We start from the raw sequence: 19,262 nt of genomic DNA, 5'->3' as shown, positions 1-19,262 counted from the left end.
GCCTTCCCCGAATCACGATGCCCTACTCCCCCTGCCCCAGCTCCCACCTGCCCAGACCTGCTCTCAGGGGCCAGGGGACTGGAGTGGGGGCTGAGGCTCCAGCGCCCTGGTGCTCGGCCAGAGGTCAGGTCAGGTGCTGGTGCCTGGCTGATTCGGAGCAGGGATCAAGCCAGTTACCTGCAATCACCTGTCTCCCAGATTGGGTGAGGGGGCTTTCCAGGGCTGGGACTGAATCCTGTTCACCTGCAGTTCCCACCTCCGGCCAGGGCAGGGCATAGAACCCCTCCACATTGCAGCAGGAACCCCCGAGAGATTAAAGGCTAAATCTGCTAGGAAGTGCTTTACGAATGTCGTGCTCCCCAATCCCAGCCATAGCCTAGGAGGGATGTCCTGTCATGTCCCCGTTTATAGGTGGAAGAAACCGAGGAATTTGATGTGCAGGGTCCAGCCAGGGCGGCCAGCAAGCAGCCTGTGGAGTCGGAATGTGAAGCCGGGTCCCAGAGTAGCTGTGTGCAGATGGCTCCCTGGAGCCGACCAGGGTCCTGCTGCGGCGGTAATGAGGCAAATAAGAGGGGCACAGAGGTGACAAGGGAGAGAGGTGGGGTCCCAGGGGCTTAGAGGATAAACTAGGGTCATGTGACTGCAGGGAGAGGATTCCTTTTCTTTATTTTTTTGTGGGTTTATGTATTAAAATCTTTACAAATAAAAATCCTCTCAAAATTATATATAATTTATAATTATAGAATTAAAAATTATATTTATAAATAGGCTTTCTTTTGAGAGGATTTTTATGCTTGTTTGAGGTGGGTCCTGCTATGTTGCCCAGGCTGGTGTTGATCCCCTGGGCTCAAGTGACCCTCCTGCCTCAGCCTCCTGAGTGCTGGGACTACAGGTGTGTGCCACTGTCCCAACTTAAGAGGCCAACTTTTTAAGTTGTTAAAAATTGTTCCAACACACACTGCTGAAGAGCACTGACCCTGAACGCTCAGCTGGGTGGACCCTGGCGGTCAGGTGCAGTCAGGTCTAGCTGGGGAGTGTGTCCTGTGGCCAGAAAGCCCCCAGAGCCGCCAGCCACCTGCCCCTGGAGGGAGGACTGGAGAGACACAGAGGAGCCAGCCCAGCGGCCAGGGTTCCCGCCACCTGGTGAGTCACTGGGCTCCAGTCCACAGTCTCCTGCAGGACCAGGAAAGACGGCGCCGCCCACTCTGTGGGAGGGAGGCCAGGTAGCCTGTCCCCTGGGGCCTTCAGCTTCCCCTGCCCACGCGCACGCACCTGACCTGGCTTCTGGGCCAGGTGAAGGGTGAGCGTCACCCAAAAGAGTAGAACCTCCCACTCCTCCTCTGCAAAGAGCCCACCCAGGCTGCGGGTGGGGCATTCAGTCCACCCAGGAGGAGGAGGAGTGCACCCCACCCCTGGGCTCAGGTGGGAAGGCATGTGCCCGTCACTAGAGCAGTAACATGGTAGTGACCATCGATTCTGTGCTTGTCACATGCCCAGTGCTGCCCAACACCCCACCCATGTGACGCTCTTCTCCCTTGCCACCCCTGGCAGGGAGGGTGGAGGGAACGCTGTCACTCCCACTGCTCAGGTGAGCGCGGAGGCAGGGTCAATTAGAGTCCCCAAGGTCACCTTCAGGACATGCTGGAACCAGCTCAGAACCCAGACAGGAACCCCAGGGCACAGCGGCTTCACAGTTCGGGAGGCACCTCAGGGTGTGTGGGCTATGGGTGGGTGGGTGGGGGTCGGGTCTGTCTTCTCCCAGTCTCCCTGTCTCCCTGGGGCCCTGGGTCAAGGGTGCTGCTCCGGGGTCCGTTTGAATTCCTTAAGGAGAGGCAGCTCCCGACCTGAGACTGAATGAAGGGGCTCGGAGGGGACGGGCGTCTTGCTCCAGCCGCCCCTTGTCCCAGTGGCACGGGCGTCTGGGGACCTCCTGGAGGTGGTCTGTCCTGAAGGCCCAGGTGTTTGACTCTGCATAATCCTCAAGACAGAGCGCAACCCCCCAGGGCTGGAGCTCACGCAGGCGCTGCTTGGGGCTTCCCCCTCTACAATGGCCTTGTGAGCGTGTGCAGATGCCCTCTGTCCCCAGCCAGGCCGTCTCTGATGGACTACTGAGACCAGGGCTGGCCGCATTCTGTTTTGTTGGTGTGTCCATGAGGTGGCAGAGCGCAATGACGAGGGGGGGCTGGGGTGGACAGGATGACAGCCACCGTGCTGCATGTGGGATGGGACGGCAGGAGGCAGCGGGGTGGCAGATGGGGTGAGCGGGGCTGAGGTGGCGGCGGAGCTCCAGGCGGGTCTTGGGGGGCAGGCGCTGGGAGGTGAGAGGCCCATATTGCTGTAGGGCTGGCGGCCTCCAGCTGGGCCTCAGGGCTGAGAGGGCCAGGGCAGGCGGGTCAGGGCGGGGGGGCTGCGGGAGGGACAGCTGAGAGAGCCGGGCCAGGGGAGGACATGCCTCTCTGGAGCCTCACCCCCTGGGCCCCATGGTGGCCCCAGTGTCCAGACCTGCCACTCACCCCTGGAGTTCCTTCAAGGGAACCTGGTGGGCACCGCCTGGGACCAGTCAGGGTACGATGGAGGGTCCCACACTCCGCAGTGGGCCTTCCAGGAAAGGGTGCCCCTGCCCTCCAGCTGCAGCTTCGGCCCACAGAGGAGGCCGCTTCACCCACACCCCATGACACGAGTTCAGACCTCTTTATCCAGGGCCCTCTTAAGACGGCTCACCACCGGGCTCACACCTGGGGAGGGCTGTGGTGATTGACAGCAGCTCAGTCGCCCAGCCCCCCAGCCCGTGCCCTTGGAGGCAGCACTACTACTGCTCCTCCTCGAAGCCACAGAAATGGCTGACTGTGGGGCGCACGAGGCCATCCTGGTGGGGACGAGGGTGGGGACACCCAGGAGGCCGGGCTCTGCCCTGCGGGGGCGGGACTCCTATCGTCCTTCTTGAGGTTTGGCCCTGCATCCCAGAGGGCAGACCTGGCAGGGCTGATAGACTGGGCACCCGGGCCCCATGTGGCCCCAGGCCAGCTGCCCACCCTGTGCACCCTGCTCAGACTTGCTGGTCCTGGCCAACCCAACGAGCTGGCTCTGGACTTCCTCTCCTCTGGCCAGCGTCCTCCCTCTAACCCCAGGGCTGCCCTGAGACTCAGCTCCGCCTCCTGTTCCTCCCTTTCTTTGGGGCCCTGCCCAGCTCCACCTCCGGGCCACCTTCTCTGGAGGCCTCACCTCATAGCTCCACATCCTGTGTCTCTGGGGACTGAGCACCTCAAGGAAAGGGGCTCAGCCCCTCTGGGGACACTGTGATGTGGGGAAAGTTTGCTGGCTCTGGGGTCAGCCTGGGCTCCCCCAAGAGACCAGCAGTTCCCTAAATCGAAGCTCAGTGTTCACAGCGGCAGATTCTCCCAGGACTGCCAAGACCACGGGCCAGGCTCCCTCCCGAAGCCCCTGGCCACGTGTCCAGTGCCACAGTTTCTGTGCATCCACTTCATTTTTTCTTTTCTTTCCTCATCTCCTCTTCTTCCTCCTTTCCTTTGCTCTGGGAATCCAGCCTGGGGCACTCTACACAGACCTACAGCCCCAGGTCTTTAATTTTTTAAAATTTTGGGACTGGCTCGGCTAACTTGCTGAGGCTGGCTGAGCATGGTGGCCTGTAATCAGGAGGCTGAGGCAGGAGGATCATAAGTTTGAGGCCATTTTCAGCAATTTAGCAAAGCCCTAAGCAACTTAGTGGGACCCTGTCTTCAAATTAAAAATAAAAAGGGCTGGGGACATTGGTCAGTGGTAAAGACCCTCTGGGCTCGAGCCCTAGTACCAACAAAAAGAAAAATTGGCCTCAGACTTGTGACACTCCTTGTTAGCACAAAACGACTGCGATGGAGGCCAACTTCACAGGCCAGCTTTCATTCAGGGACGAGTTTCATGCAGGCACAGGGAGATGCTGGTGGACCCATTTTCCTGGTGGAAAATGAGCCCCTGGACAAAGGAAGGGACGGGGCTTACCTAGGTTATCCTGAGAGGTGACTTGGGAATTTGGTGTCGGTCTTACTGGGTGAGATGGGGAGGGGTCTAGGGTCAGTGGTCAGTTTGGGGCACTCAGGAAACAGGTTGCCGAGAATCTGAAAGCTTGTTTCTACTGGGCAATGTTTTTACTTGGGTAAGAATGGAGGGTCTGGGGTCAGCGTGCAGGGATCCCTTCAGGGTCCCATTGCACGGTCACTGGGAAAAGGTTTATTTGAGGAAGGATCAGTGCGTTGGCTTCCCCTCTAGAGACTGTCCTGTCCCTGGGGGAGAATCGAGGCCACCCATGTGCTGCTCTGCTCCCGTCCCCTCTTCCCAGGCTACATCATTAGGGGTTTGTCATTTTCCATGTCTAACAGTCCTGACTCAGCCTCCCAAGTGGCTGGGATTACAGGGGTGGCCGCCACGCCCAGCCTGATCTTATTTTCCTGCGGGTACTTCCCCTTGTCCCCCACTTCTATTCTTTTGAAAAAAAAAATACCAAACAGAATGCCTGAAGGGCGGATTCTGTGGTCCCCTCCAGTGTCTCCTGGGTCAAGGTGGGTCTCATAGACAGAGAAGGCAGGAAGGTTTCTGTCCTCCCAGTGCCCCGGCTCTGCTGCGGCACGTTCCAGGGGCAGGGTGGCTGGGCACAGGAGTGAGGACAGTGCCCCTGAGTCCCCACGGTCAGTCACGCTGGTGTTCAGCCCCATCACCTGCACTGCCCGGTGTCCCCAGGGAGCTGGCTAAGCCAAGGCCTGAGGACTCAGTGCCGTGTGAACAGGGACACCTGGGAGGAACCTTCCCTCCTGCCACTGAGTCTTGGTGACTCTGTGAGGAACCCTCCCTGCCCTGGGGGACTGAACCAAGGGTGCTCCCCCTCGCCCTGCCCTCCTGACCTGTGAGCAGGACTATTACCCCATTCCCGGAGGAGGCTGCAGCCCAGTTCAGCCCGGCCAGCTGCCCGGGGCAAAGGCTCTGAGCTGGCGCCCCAAAGCTTTCTGTAAGGGCTCGTGGGAAATCGTTCTCCTTGACTGAGTTTACATTCTTAACTGTAAATTGACATATTCTAGTTGTTTGGTTTAGGGGTACAAGGTGATGTGATCCATGGTTATGATGAGGAATGATTGAATCAAGCTAGCTAACACATTTAGTTAATATCCATCACCTCAGATACTTACTTTTTTACATGAAAGCATGTTAAATTTGCTTTCTTAGCGATTTTGAAATGTGTAACACTGTACATGATTATTTACTATCTTCACCCCACCACACCATGGAATATTATCTCAAAGAAAAACCCAGCTGGGTGCGGTGGCGCACCCCTGTAATCCCAGCAGCTTGGGAGGCTGAGGCAGGAGGATGGCATGTTTGAGGCCAACTCCTAGGCTTAATGAGATCCTGTCTCAAAATAAAATATAAAAAGGGCTGGGGATGTGGGTAAGTGGATAAGAGCCCCAGGTTCAATCCCCAGTACCAAAAAGAAAGCCAGCCGCCTTGTGTCCCCGCCTTCCCACCTCTAACTGGGCTTCATGGCCTTGGGCCATCGCTCTCCCTCCTGTAGCCTCTGGTAACACTCTTCCACTCTCTGCTGGTTGAATCCCATGGTTTTAGCCTCCACATGTTTGAGTGAGAACTTGCTCCCAGTGACTGTGAAGGCTGAGGCAGAAGGATCTCAAGTTCAAGGCCAGGCTCGGCAACTTTGAGAACGTATCTTAAAATAAAAAATACAAAGGGCTGGAGATGCGGCTCAGTGGGAGAGCGCCCCTGGGTTCCATGCCCAGCTCCATCAAATAAAATAAAATGAAGCGAGAACAGCTGTCCCCGAGCCTGGCCTTTCTCCTGCAGCACCGTGTTCTCCAGTCCCGTTTATGTTGTCACGAGTGACACCTTTCTTCCGAGGCTGAGTGGTGTTCCACTGTGTCTTCTCCGTGTCCCAACTTCTCTCTCTAGTCATCTGCAGGGGACACTGAGGTTGGTTCCTACACTGGCCGTCGTGGTCATGTGGTGTTGACATAGGACTGCAGACGTCTCCTCAAGACTCTGATCTCAGTCTTGGGTAGAAGCCCCAGAGTGCGCTCCCTGGGTCCTGGGTGGTTCTCTTTTCAGTTTTTTGAGGGCCCTCCATACGGTTTCCCAACATGGCGGTGCTCATCGGCATTCCCCACCAACTCCTGGGCTTCTTGCTCTGGAACCTGGACCTGCCCTCTGCTTCCCCCACCCACATCCCATGGATTGGGCCAGTGGATGGACATGCCACCTGGGCCCAGGGCCTGTCTGCTTCTCCTGCTGTTCATCTGGACAATGTGGTCCCTTGGCACACACCTGTGGTACCCAGGTTCTGTGCTGGGCACCAGACTTGCAGAGGGGCCAGTGTGCCCTGGGGTCTGTGTCCACACGGTGAGAGTCCCTACTGCTGGTGGAGAGAATGCTTTGTGCACAAATATTTTGGCAATGCTTGTTGTGAGTGCAAACTGCCCACTTTTTCCAAAGTCACAGCTGTGTCCCAAAGTCACAGCTGCTGTTGGTCATCCAGTATTTTCTCAACCAATGGCTGCTGAAACAGCAACTGCTGTCCCTTGGCACCCTGGGGGGAGTTTTGTGTGTTTTAAGCAGAACCCCCATTTTTGGAAAGGTTGGGATCTTTTGATGCTGGGGGGCAGGGTCTGGGGCCCAGAGAGGCAGCAGCTTTGCCCAAGACTCAGTGATAAAGTTGAAGACCCACAACCCCTGGGATCTAGTTCTCAAATCCCTGGATCTTGGGTCCTGGGCAGAAATGCTTTGGGAAACCCTGCCAATCAGCAGCCAGGTGCAGCAGTTAGGACAGACAGGAAGTGTGAGTCATCAGAAAGTGGGTCCCACGTCCTCCGAGGTCTGGCTGACCAAGCAAGCGCTGGCCTCCTCCTCCTCCTTCTCTGTCAATGGCCTGGGCCATGTGGCTTACTGACCTCTGACCTCATATGTTGGAACCACACACTTTCCTTAGACCCCGAGATTCCCAGATTACCGCCCCACCTGCTGATGGCCAGGCTGCCTGGCCTGTTGGGTTCACGAAGGTCCAGTCCTCTTCCTGCCCCCACCCCTTTGCGGGTTCCCTCTGACATGCCTTGGTTTTCCTTTCCTTGTGGCCTGCACCTGTCCCATCTCTCTCACAGACACAGAATTTCTTTCCTGAGCCGTTTGAGATTAGTCCGAAGATAATCATGCATCTGTTCCTGGATTCTACTGTGGGTTCCTGAGAGCAAGGACGTTTTCTTACATGTACTTGGTAAAAGGCACATTGACAGGGCACTGTTACTTAACTCAGGTTCATATTTAATTTTGCCAACTGTCCCGGTAATGTCCTTTAGCTCTTTGCCAGCCCCCCACTCCCCGCAGGATCTGACACCCCGCGGCGTGCTGTGTTGCTGGGCCGTGGCGTTCAGCAGGTCAGGTGCATTAACGGCATTTTGACTCAGGATGTTTTCCATGTTGAGGGGTCTCGGGGAGGTCACAGGAACACCTGTACCCTGCTTAGTAGTCTGCTCTCCTCTCCTTTGCTTTTCTTTGTCTTTTGTGATCTTGACCTCATGTGGTCCATGAGGGTCCACCCATTCCCATCAGCTGGCTGGTCCATGTCCAGCTCTGCCGTGTCCCCGCCCCTCCTGTCTAGCCCAGCTCATGCACTTCATCTGTTTCATTTTATGACTTTATTCCCTGCCCCTCGCTTCCCTTCTCGGCTTCCTTGGCCCCCAGTGACCTCCCAGTTTCCTAGAGTACTTTAAAACCACAGTCGTGTTTAGAGAGGGTTTTAAACCCTGTGCACGAACAGCTGCCATCAGCTGCCACTTTCAAGCCCCCTGGTGACTGACTCGCCCATCCCCTTGTGGGGGTGCAGGGCCCAGGCAACCCCAGGAGGCTGCCTCCTCCTCCTCTGCACAGCCTGTGGCCTTATCAGAGGGTCTCTGCCCTGGTCGCCAGGGAAGGGTGACTGGCTGTGTGAGCCCCTTGCCTCTCCAGGACTCAGCCTTCTCTAACCATGGCACCATTGTCCCCACACCCGCAGCTTGTAAGGGTGACTGCAAAGGAAGCACCTAGCAGGCTGATGGGGGATCTGCTTTTTGGCCACCCAGAGCTTGGTGTCCCCTGCTGTCAGCCCCTCCCCCGAGTGCTGGGCAGTTCAGGTGGGTCTGAGTTTGGGGTGTAGGGATCAGCATAAAGGGCTCTGTAGGATCTCACACCCAAGCCCACACCTTATGTGAAAAAACGACCTTGAGGCAGCCAGGAGTCCGGGGGAGCCTAGAGCTGGTGGGGCCTGAGCCTGGACCCCAGACCTCCTGCCTCCCACCTCTCCCCGGTCCTTGAGGCAGCACAGCTGTAGAATTAAGTCCCATTGGACCCCCAGAACCAGGGCTTGTGGGTCCTCCTCTGCCACTTCCTGGCTGCCCCTCTCTCAGATCGCACCCAGATTCCTCCCATTTGAAAACGAGGTCGGACACATCAGGTGAGGACTGGGTACCACTTCCCTGCTGTGTCATTCAGATATCCGTGACTGAGATCTGGGCCCAGAGTGGGCGAGCGGGGGCGGAACCTCCGCGCGCAGAGCCTGCCGGCGCTTCTAGGGCGCACCTGGGGCGCACCTGGGGCGCACCTGGGGCACCTAGCGGAGTGATCGCGGCCCGGGAACCTCATTGGCCCGGACTGCGGCTGACTCAGTCTGGGGAGGGGCAGGGCAGGGGACGTCCACACCGAGGGCGGGCTCCCGCCAGAGCGCCACTTGTGGGCTCCATCCCTGACTAGCGCCCATCCCTGCTTGGACCCCGCGCGTCCCGGACCAGCGAGCCCTCCTCCCCCGCCGCGCGCCGCATCCAGTCCCGATTCGCAACCGATGCCCCTTCCTGGCGCAACTTCGGTCGCGTCCCGGGCCCCGCCGGCTATGGACTTCTTGGAGGAGGGCAGCTGGAGCCTGTCCTTCGCCGGCGCAGGCTTCCTGGGTCTCTACCACGTGGGCGTGACCCAGTGCCTGAGCCAGCGCGCCCCGCGCCTCCTCCAGGGCGCCCGCCGCTTCTATGGCTCCTCGTCCGGGGCGCTCAATGCCCTCGCCATTGTCTGCGGCAAGTCGACCGGTGCGTGCGGCCCAGGCTGCCCAGGGCCGGGAGTGGGGAGGAAGGCGGCAACCCCAGCCCCATCCATCCCAAGGCGGGAGGACTCTTGATGGGGGCGGGGGAGTCCAGAGAGATCCTTCTTGGGTCTATGTCCATCTGGGGATTACATTTGCCCCTATTTGCAGAGGGGGGATCCTGGGCTCAGAGACAGGAAGACTTCCCCAGGTCACTTGGGGGCAATAGGCAGACGGAGCGTTTGGATCCAGAGCTTGGCATAGGAATTCTGCAGAGGGGCAGGCCCTCCTCTCTGGTCAAGCCCCAGCAGGGGGATTGGCCGAGGGAGAGTGTGGCTGTCCCCTCCCCAGGGCTCAGGACTCCTCTCCCCTCCTCCCTGAAGACTTCTGCTGCTCCCACCTCCTGGACTTGGTCAAGCACGTGGAGGGGCTGAGCCTGGGCATCTTCCACCCTGCCTACGCACCCATCGAACACATCAAGCAGCAGCTGCAGGACAAACTGCCGGAGAACAGCCACATCCTGGCCTCCCAGCGGCTGGGCATCTCGCTGACCCGCTGGCCCAATGGCCACAACTCCATAGTCACTGACTTTGCCACCAGAGATGAGCTCATTCAGGTGGGCAGGTCCAGGGACCCAGGGCTTGGAGGCAGGCCGGTAGAACAAGAGTGACTCTGAGGTGCTTCCCAGGGGCAGAGGCAGGTGTGGGAGCCTGGCGGGTATCCGGGAGAGGAAAAGGAGGCTGCAAAGTCTGTTTCTAAATGCAGAGTCGGGGCAGAGTGGATGACAGGGGTGTGTGCTTGCTGGGGAGGCTCCCTGGGCTGCCCTCAGAGGACCAGGCTGGGGAGGGGGCAGAGTCAGGCTTCTTCAGTCAGGACCTACAGGGGCTGCTCTTTCTGCCCAGCCCCACCCACCCGTCCTCCAGGTGCATTCCCCTGCCGCAGTGCTGGGGATGGAACCAGGGCTTCCCACACACTAGACAGGTGTTGTGCCACTGAGCTAGAGCCCCAGGCACTTTTGGAGTCAGTGAGCAAGGCTTTATTGGGCATATGTTCTGCACCAGGTCCAGCCCTTGGCATTGTGATTACTAGGGAAAAAAATCCTTGTCCCCCTGAGGCTAATGTGGATTGGACAAGTTAGGAAAGGAGCCAGTATTGGGACAGAGCAGGAGGAAGACACAGGGAAGACCAGCAGGGAGAGGCCCTCAGGCATGGCTGTGGGGTGGTAGGGAGGGCTGAGTGCGGCTGGACCCTGGGGGAGTGCAGACAGGTAGGGGGACAGGTCTCCTGTGAGGCAGCGGCTGAGGTGGGGAGTCCTGTCCCCCCCCCTGCTGCAGTTGTGCCCATCTTTCCCATCATGGGCTTTGTCTGCCACCCACCCTGGGTCCCCATACAGGGTGCTTCATCTTGGTGCTCCCCATCCCCAGCACTGGGACCATCTCAGTTCTGAGATGGCCAAGTCATAGGTGTCTGATATTAGCAAGCCGAGGGGGGGACCAGTCACTTGCTGCAGGCTCAGGTCCCTCGGTTCCTGGGGAAGCCAGCTGGGGACCCCATAGTGTGTTCCAGCCTCCTCTCCTGGATGGTGCAGAGTACAGACTTGGCACATCATAGGTGCTCAGCAGACGTCACTGTTGTCACCATAGTTAATCTACAGAAAGGGGGCTCTCGCCTGCATTCCAGCTGGTCAGGCCAGGACAGGCTCTGCGTCTCCCAGAGAGGGTCGGGGGTTCCCTCTCAGGCAGGGTCTATGCTCCTCGTGAGTGGAAGCACCAGTCAGCAGTGCCCAACCAGGAGTGGGTTTGCCCAGCTTATCGCCGTCTCCACACATCCTGCAGTGCACAGACATTTCATCTCCCCGTGACAATGTATCAGTCTGTGCCGAGAGGGGTTTGGTCTTCCGTAGGCACCTCCTTTCCAGGAGAGAGTAGATGGTGTTTTCCGGGTGGGTGAGTGCAGGTGCACCTGTTGATCAATGCCCAGGGGACAGTCTGTGGGACTGTCCAGGGGGGCATTCCTTCAGGGCCGGTGAGGACGTGGCCTTGGTGCCGCTGCTTGTCTTTGAGGCTGGGGGTGGGGTCCCAGCAGCAACCATGGTGGGCAGAGGTCCCCCAGCAGAAAGGAGGGGGACTCAAACCCCTTCTTCCCTTGAGGGCTTGGTGGCCCCTCCGCACCTGCACACAGGACAGGAGTCGCCTCCTCTGTGCCGGAGGTTCCTGCCCAGGAGCGAGAAGTCACATTCCCGTGGCTCTTGTCCCCAGGCCCTGGTCTGCACCTTGTACTTCCCCTTCTACTGTGGGACAATCCCCCCCGAGTTCAGAGGGCAGGTGAGTGCCCTTGAGGGTTAGTGTCCACAGCTCTGGGCAGCTGGGTACACGCCCCGCTCTTTCTCCTTGAGCCCCTGCTGTGTGCTGGGCCCGCGGGAGCAGGAGGGTCACTTGCTGCAGGTTCTTGGGTGTGGGAGGAGGGTGGGTGTCCTGAGAGGGCAGCACAGCCACCTGCCCACCCGAACTGCAGCGCTACATCGATGGGGCCCTGAGCAACAATCTGCCCTTCGCGGACTGCCCTTCCACCATCACCGTGTCCCCCTTCCATGGGACAGTGGACATCTGTCCCCGGAGCACTTCGGCCAGCCTGCACGAGCTGAATGCTTTCAATGCCAGCTTCCAAATCTCCACCAAGAACTTCTTCCTGGGGTTCATATCACTCATACCCCCCAAACCTGAGGTAGGTCTGGGTCTCCAAGGTGGTGGCCAAGGCCCCGTGCCTCAGATTCTGCGCCACGTCTCCTCCACACCACTCAGGGCAGTTGCAGCACATGCCCCATCTCACACCAAGCCTCCCGTCCAAAGCCAGGGTTCGCACCCTTCCTTCCCGCCCTAAGGGGCTGTTGAGTTAGGACGGGGCCCAGGTTGGGTGAGTACACAGTGCTGCTGAGCTGGTTTGCAGAGGGGCCTTGGCCTGTGTTCCCCGGGGCCAGGTGCTGTGAGCAGGTGCTGCTATCGTTTCCATTTCTCAGAGGACACAAATGCTCAGATACCGTAAGCCACTTGCTCAAAGTCACACAGCTAAGATTTAGACTCTCAGCCAGTCTGGACTCATGTCTCCACGGCTGCCCTGGACTGTGCCCGTATTGGCCATCTGTCCTATAGGGAAGCACAACAAAGTGGACAACCAACCTACATTTCCTGCTTTTTACCCTTGCATTTTCTGGGAAATGAATAATTTGACAACAAACAGTTGATTGTTGCAACAAGCTCCTCCCCCGAACCACGCCCGGCACATGCTCCATGATTTGTGCAACAAGGTCATGTCCATTTGCTGTGTCCTCTGGCTGGGTGCCGTGGTGCACATTTGTACTCCCAGCAACTGGGGAGGCTGAGGCAGGAGGACCACAGGTTCAAGTTCAAGGTCAGCCTAGACAACTTAGTGAAACCCTGTCTCAAAAAAATAAAAACATCTGGGGAGGTAGCTGTCCCATCCCCAGAACTAAGCAAACAAATAAAACAAAAAGCAAAGGTAAACAAAACTCACTCACGAGGTCCTTTCCACACCACTGAGTGGGCAGAAACTCTCGGCTCCCGAGTATAGACAAGGAAATAGAGGCTCTCACAGAGACGGCACGATGGTCCAAGGTCACACAGCAAGCAGGGGAGGGGGCAGGCCTCCATCCCAGCCTGCAGGTCGGTCTCCCTGCCCGTGGCACTCTGACCAGGCCAGTGTGGGCCCTGGTTCCTCTGCCCACTCAGACTAGTCTGGAAATGAACATCAAAGGGCCGAAGGGAAGGGCTATCTGCTGACCTACGAGAGTCAGGCCTCGCTCCCCCATCTTCCTGGGGAGGGCCCTGAGGCCCAGGGGCAGGCTGGGGCAAGGACTGGCAGCTAAGAGTCCCCAAGGAGAGCAGGATGTGGGGCCAGGGGCAGGGGGACTGAGCAGACCTGTTCTGCCTTCAGCCCTATCTGCCTCCCTACCTGGTACCAGGGTCCCCCAGGGTCCCTCAGTCCCTCAGCGTCTCTCAGTCCCTCAGGGTCCCCAGGGTCCCTGTGCCCTGCCCAGGGTTTGCTTGGGGAGGGTAGGCAGGACGGAGACCACCCACTGAACTCCAGGCTCCAGTCTGGGATGGGCTGTCCCGTGTGAGCCCAGGCCTGGCCCACTTGCCCTGCCCTGTGTGTCCAGGTGGTGGCCGACAGCTGCAGACAAGGGTACCTGGACGCCCTGAGGTTCCTGGAGGCACGTGGTGAGCGGCAGGGGATGGTGGTGGGCCTCGTGTCCCACAGGTGCCAGGCAGACCCTGCCTTCCAGGCCTGTGAGCCACTAGGGACCTGGGCGCTCTCATCCTCTCTCAGAGACACCTGGGGACCAGAGAGGAATCACGCAGGTCCCTGGTGCAGGGTGACAGTAACGGGTGCAGAGACACCCCAGGGAGGGGGTGCGGTGGCAGAGGGAGGGAAGCTCCAGACTGTGGGAACCCAGGGGAGACGTGGACTCAGCCTGGGATGGAGAGAGTGGTGCGCTCGGACTGACCGCAGGCGGGGAAAGGTCTCCTGGGCTAGAGAGCTTGGGTGTCACCCCAGCACAGGTCCTCGAGCCCCATGCTGCGCCCCACACGGAGGGGAAGGGGAGGTGGACGTCGGCCGAGCACAGCCTGCGTCGTGTCCTGATGGCACCTAGTTCTCAGAACCACTCTATCATCCGACCGATCTTCGTTTCACTGTCACAGAGAGGGAAACTGAGGCACGGAGGGGCTGGGTCACGCAGCTTGCAGGCGGTGGAGCCAGAGTTTGACCCTGAGTCATGTCTTCAGGGTCCGGGCTCTGGAGAGCCACTGGAGAGGGCAAACAGCGGAGCAGCGGGGAGCGGAGGGGACTGCTCCCCAAGCTGGGTGTGGGCGGGGGCGACTTGTCTGTCCTCTTTCCTCCCCTGGCCAGGACTCACCAAGGAGCCCGTGCTGTGGACGTTGGTCTCTAGGGATCCCCCAGCACCCCCTGCTAGGACCCCAGATGACGGGGTGTCTTTCAACTGCCATGTGCCCACCGTGTTGGTCAAGGACGTGCCCAGCTTGGAGCAGCTCTCGCCAGAACTGGAGGCTGGTACTGCCCCTTCCTGCCCTGGGGTTGGGGCCAGGGACCCTGCCATGAAGTAGCGCGATCTACAGGGGCCAGCACTTATTTAATGAGCACCTACTAAGTGCCAAGTGTGCGGAGGGCCTTTTACGGGCTGCGTCACTCATTCCTCCACAAACCCCCGCCCCGCCCCGGCTTCCACGTCATTCTTACCCCCTTTCTCGGATGGGGAAACTGAAGCTCAGGGACAGGGACCGGGCGAGGTCACAGAGCCTGCAGGGGAATTCGAATTCAGGTCTGTGCTTGAGAAAGGGCAGGGCAGCGGGTATGAGAGACACTGGGCTCCCGTGAGGAAGTCGGCTTTCGAGCCTCTCCTGGCCACCCTGGGGGCGGTGGGCAGCGAGGGGGGGGACCTGTCGGGTGACACAGCCAGCTCCTGGCAGAGGGAGGCTCTGCTCTGAGCCTTTTAGTCCCACCTTTGGTTTAACTAAGCGTCTCGATCTCAGCAACAGGAAGGGACAAAGCCCAAAGTAGGCACAGATGGTAAGGGTGAGTCCAGGATTCCAAAGGTGCGAGCAGCAGATACCCAGGAGATCCCGAGGGTCAGGGAGGCCTGGGAGGCCCACGGGGCACCAGCACAGTGGTTGGGGGGGCAGCTGAGATAAGGGGCCGGGTGGCCAGGTGGGCGGCTGCCCAGCTGTGGAGGAGAGGGCTGGGAGCTGGGAGGAGAGGTGGTGGTCCAGGGCTGGGCAGGGACAGGATGCCGGGGAGGAGGTGCCTCTTCCTGGTTCCGGATGGTGCTGGTTCTGTGCTGAGCTCCTGAGGTCCAAGCCTGGGATCTGCAGGCCTCGCAGTGTCCCTGCAGCCACACAGGGCAGCCAGTCGAGAGGGAAATGACAGCACAGGCCCCTGTCCACATCCCTCGATCCTCACCCACCTGCCCCGGGAGGAAGGTCGTGCCCATGTCCTGGTTTTATCTGGGCTCAGGGAAGGAAAAGGACTCGTCCTGGGTGGAGCAGGTCTTGGGGCTGTGTTGACACGGGCTGGCCCTAGCTGGCGTGGAGGCTGCTGGTGCCCCCAGGCCCACGCTGCAGTCTGGAGGCTGGGATCTAGGCTCTGGTCAGTGAATACGGGACTTAGGAAATGGTTGCTGTGTTCACAGCTGTTGCCGAGGTTAATATGCCATGTGCTACTGCTCTGGAGGGAGGTGTGGTGGGGACCCAAGGGGCCACGACAGACTACCCAGAGGGCCGGGAGAGGTGTGGGGTGCTTACAAGCACCATCTGGTGATGATCCTTCGTTAAGTCACTTTTCTACTCTGAACCTCATTCTCCTCGTCTATGAAAGAGGCACACCATGTCCATCTCCAGGACATCAGTGAGAGGGCATGTGTGAAGGGCTTGGCACCCTGCTGGCACATGGCTGGGCTCCAATGGTGTTGTGTCCATCTGTGCAGAAAGGGGTGGGGTGACCCTCACGAGATAGAGAGGGGCTTGGGCTGCCAGCTCTCAGGGTGCCTGGGAGGGCTGGCTGGAGGTGGGCTTGCCAGCCCATGGGTTCCAAACGGCCACAGCCACGAGGTGACTCTCTTGCAGCACTGAGGAAGGCTGTCAGGAGGGACCCCAGTGCCTGGGCCCGTTTCCGCCGGTCGGGGCCCGGGAAGGTGCTCACGTACCTGCTCCTGCCCTGCACGCTGCCCTTTGAGTACGTGTACTTCCGCGGCAGAAGGTGAGGCGCAGCAGGGTGCGGGGAGGGACTGTCTCTCAGGCAGGGTTGTGGGGAGACCAGGGTCCATGGTGGGCTGGGTGCTGGCAAGTGGCCCAGGGCCTTGGTGGGCTCCTCCACAGGGGGGGACAGGTGGGAGGCGGGTAGCGGCTGGATTGGGAGCCCAGGTCAGCTCCTGGCCCTGCCCTGCGCCTGGGACCTCTGGCCCCTGCTCTGCTCATTAGAGTCTCAGAGACGATGTTCCTGGGTGACTCTCAGAGCTGGTCCAGCTCAGATTAGCTGTGTGGCCTGGGCCAGCTCTCTTGACTACTCTGGGCCACGTTAACTCTTCTCTAAAGCAAGACCCTTCCAGGGCAGTCTGGCTGTGATTCGGCCCTCGTCAGTCCTGGTGATGTGCTGAGTGACTCCTCCATTCACTCTGCCACTAGCCCTTAAGGGTCTGGGGCGAGGGGGCAGCAGCTCCTGTGGAGCTCACCACCCACTAATCATTGCTGTGCAACTTCAGCTCTTCCTGGAGAGTCCTGGGAGAGGTCTACGCTGGCTCTGAGCTGGCACAGCTCATACTAGTGGCTATTTGGCCTGGAAGGCTGCCCAGAGGAGATGACTTTGGAGCTAATCTGAAGGATGGATAAGGGTTTGCTAGGCACAGGGGAAGGGAAAAGCATGCCAGGCATATGGGACAGCATCTGCAAAGGTCCTGGGGCAGAAGAGAGTAGGGCACATTCAAGGAGCAGAGAGGGAGGCCAGCTGGAGCGAGAAGCTGACAAGGGGCCACACCCAGGGCTGTGCAGCGGATCGAGTGCTCTTCATCCTGGTGTTAGACGGGGGTTCAAGCAGGGAGGTGACATAGGGAGGTCTGTGTCCCATGCAAGGTCCATGACAGTGAGTCACAGCCTCTGTCCTGTTCCACGTTAAGCTGATGACTGGGTCAGCCCAACGCCAGGAGAGCGCTTTCTACCTTCAGATTCTCTTCCTGCTGAGCTGTTTACTGAAACTACAAGTTGAAATTAAAAAAAAAAAAAGTAAAATCTAACCTTTTCAGTTAAAAAAAAAAAGATCCATTATGTGACGCTACGGGGTCTTCCCAGAACACAGGAAATGCACCCGTAGTTTTTCCTTTTCGTTTCTTTTTTTTAAAGAGAGAGAATTTTAATATTTATTTTTCAGTTTTTGGCGGACACAACATCTTTGTTTGTATGTGGTGCCAGGAGAGCGCGCTACCGCTTGAGCCACATCCCCAGCCCTGTACCCGTAGTTTTTCCCATCACCCCATGCTCCACGCGTAGTTAGTCTGCGTTAACAGGGGCAGAGGGCCCAGAATGAGGGAGGGGACGGTCCGGCTTCCGTTTGGCTTGCTACCTCGCCTCCTCTGACCGTCTGCCCCGCTCCAGCCCCTGTTCAGGCCCTCCCAGGGGGTGAGGTAATAGGTGAGGACCTGCAGCAGCCGGTGAGTGGGCGGAGGTGTCCAGCCAGTGTTTTTCAGAGACAGGTAGAGGACTGGGCTGGCTGGTCCTGTGGGGTCCAGCGCTCTGCGCACCCTGCATCTGGTGCTGGCTGAGCCACGTCAGCAGCAAGGAGCCCGGGGGCCTTGGTCAGGTGACATTTCAGGAACCTCGAGAGGAGAGTGGACGAGGGGAGATAGGAGGAGGTCAGGAGCTGCAGGCAGGCTGACTGTCCTCGTGTGACAGGGGAGTAAAGCGGCCAGAGAGGTTCCCCAGCTTCTCAGGTCACGTAGCTAATGAGCAGGAGAGGGGGGCGGGCCCTGCCTGGCCTTAAAGCCCCGCCCTTTCCACCCTTGGGCTGTGCCCTGTGCCCTCGCTGGTGACCTAAGGCCCGCCACCTCTGCCGCATTCAGAGCCCATGGTGGATCGTTGTGCCCTGCGGGTGCCCTGGGGCCCTGCTCTGCTCTGCAATGGTGGCCCACACCTCTGGACTCTTCGTACCCATCTGGGTAGCCCCTTCCTGTGGGCTGGTAGCTCCCTCAGGGTCTGAGGGGTAGGTGGCCTCTGGGCTGGCTGCTGGGCGAGGCTGATGCTGTCCCCCGTCCAGGCTGGTGATCTGGCTGCCGGACGCGCCCGCAGACCTGTGGTGGATGTGGGGCCTGGTGAAGAGCACGGCTCTGGAGATCCACTCCAGGACCAAGGCCCAGCTCCTCAGGCTGGTCAGGTGAGTGGGCAGAGGGCCTGGGGGGCACCAGCTGCTTCCTAGGACCCTGGGCAGGCAGTCCACACCGCTGTCCTGTGCCCTGCTGTGCTGTGAGGAGGACCTGTGTTGACTTCTCTGGGGCCATTCCCTGGTGGGTCCATGTGACCTGCAGGGGCAGCCACTATGCCCTATATGGAGGACAGGAGGATCCCCTGCTTTGCGATCTCTGCCAGTCCTGTGTTGCTCCAAATGTCCCCGTGAGGCCTTGTGCCAGGTTGGCCCGTGTGCCCCAGGGAGCTGCCTGGCTCCTCCCTGAGCCTGTCTCCTGCCGCAGAGACCCCTGCCCTCCCCCGTCCTTCTCCACAGTCATTTCCTTGTCCTGGAGACCAGCGGGAGTGGCCAGCCTGGTTCACTGAGGGCCTTGGGCAGGACCCAGAAGTCAGCCTGGGCGCAGTGCCACAGGGTGCCCCAGGGGTTTCACACTGTTCGAGTGGCCCTGCCCTTCGTCAACCTACAAGCCCTGAAACTTAGAGTCATCACCGGTTCCCTCCGCAGTCTGCCTGTCACCGTGGTCAAGGACACGGCCCCCTCCAGCCCAGGGAAGCTCCTTCCATGGCCCTGTCCACAGAGTTGTGGTCCACCCTCAGGTCTGTAGTGCAGGGCAGGGTCAGCCTGTGACGCCCCCAACGTGTCCTGCCTCGTCCGCCCCAGGATCTGCCATGCGGGTGGACCTGGGTTTGGCTCACCTCCAGGAGCTGGAGCCCGCCGCTGGCCCAGGGAGGACGCTGGACTGCTGGGCCTTTGGTTTTTCCATATACTTTTGTGGGTGCTCTATGGCTGTACACAGTGGCGGGACGCGACGTCACACACCCGTCCTGCACCTAGGTGGCAATATCATCTGGCCCCCGGGGCCCGTGTGCTCCCTTCCCCCCCCCCCGGTCCCCCATTTTCATGAGGCCGCCCCTGCTTTTCCTTTGTGCTCTGGAGGTACACCACCCTGGAGCCTTGCTGCCGACCTGTGGGCAGTTGTCTCCTGGTGGCCAAGGCCCCTGCCCCTCAGCAGCCCTGCTCCTCGGAGCCTGTCGCTGGAACTTCCTGTTTGGAAGAGGCCCTGCCTCTTGGTCACCCTGTCCTCCTTGCCACCCGCTCCATCAGGGGTGAGAGGATGGCAGGGGCCAGCACACGGCCCAGCTCTGGAGTGTCCACCGGGCCGTGGAGGGCTCCTGTGCCGAGCAGAACG

At 59.5% G+C, this 19,262-nt stretch overlaps 1 protein-coding gene and 1 long non-coding RNA gene across 2 annotated transcripts; one reads left to right on the top strand and one right to left on the bottom strand.

Annotated features, from left to right (window-relative positions):
- Positions 1-8,908: 8,908 nt before the first annotated feature.
- Pnpla5 (patatin like phospholipase domain containing 5) lies at positions 8,909-18,067 on the top strand. The gene is made up of 8 exons (XM_046429754.2): positions 8,909-9,098; positions 9,475-9,707; positions 11,350-11,415; positions 11,606-11,815; positions 13,266-13,326; positions 14,018-14,179; positions 15,748-15,880; positions 17,927-18,067. Exons 1-8 carry the CDS (start codon positions 8,909-8,911, stop codon positions 18,045-18,047), a joined length of 1,176 nt encoding a protein of 391 aa, XP_046285710.2. The 3' UTR covers positions 18,048-18,067.
- LOC124083163 (uncharacterized) lies at positions 17,132-18,912 on the bottom strand. The gene is made up of 3 exons (XR_006848664.2): positions 18,769-18,912; positions 17,821-17,960; positions 17,132-17,489 (listed from the first exon to the last, which is right to left on the bottom strand). It is a non-coding gene; the product is annotated as an uncharacterized LOC124083163 (long non-coding RNA).
- Positions 18,913-19,262: the final 350 nt, after the last annotated feature.

The sequence above is a fragment of the Marmota monax genome, unplaced genomic scaffold, assembly GCF_021218885.2.
Source record: "Marmota monax isolate L192 unplaced genomic scaffold, Marmota_monax_Labrador192_F-V1.1 WCK01_AAM20220418_F8-fsc00051, whole genome shotgun sequence".
Taxonomy (NCBI): Eukaryota; Metazoa; Chordata; class Mammalia; order Rodentia; family Sciuridae; genus Marmota; species Marmota monax.
The sequence above is the reverse complement of the archived record's forward strand: the minus strand, read 5'-3'. Positions and strand labels throughout refer to the sequence as shown.

Bases quoted from the DNA above. Each gene is read 5' to 3' on its own strand.
- Pnpla5 (XM_046429754.2), top strand. From the start codon at position 8,909: ATGGACTTCTTGGAGGAGGGCAGCTGGAGCCTGTCCTTCGCCGGCGCA. The intron at 11,416-11,605 runs GTGAGTGCCCTT...CCCGAACTGCAG, and splicing joins CCCCCGAGTTCAGAGGGCAG to CGCTACATCGATGGGGCCCT. The intron at 11,816-13,265 runs GTAGGTCTGGGT...CTGTGTGTCCAG, and splicing joins TCATACCCCCCAAACCTGAG to GTGGTGGCCGACAGCTGCAG.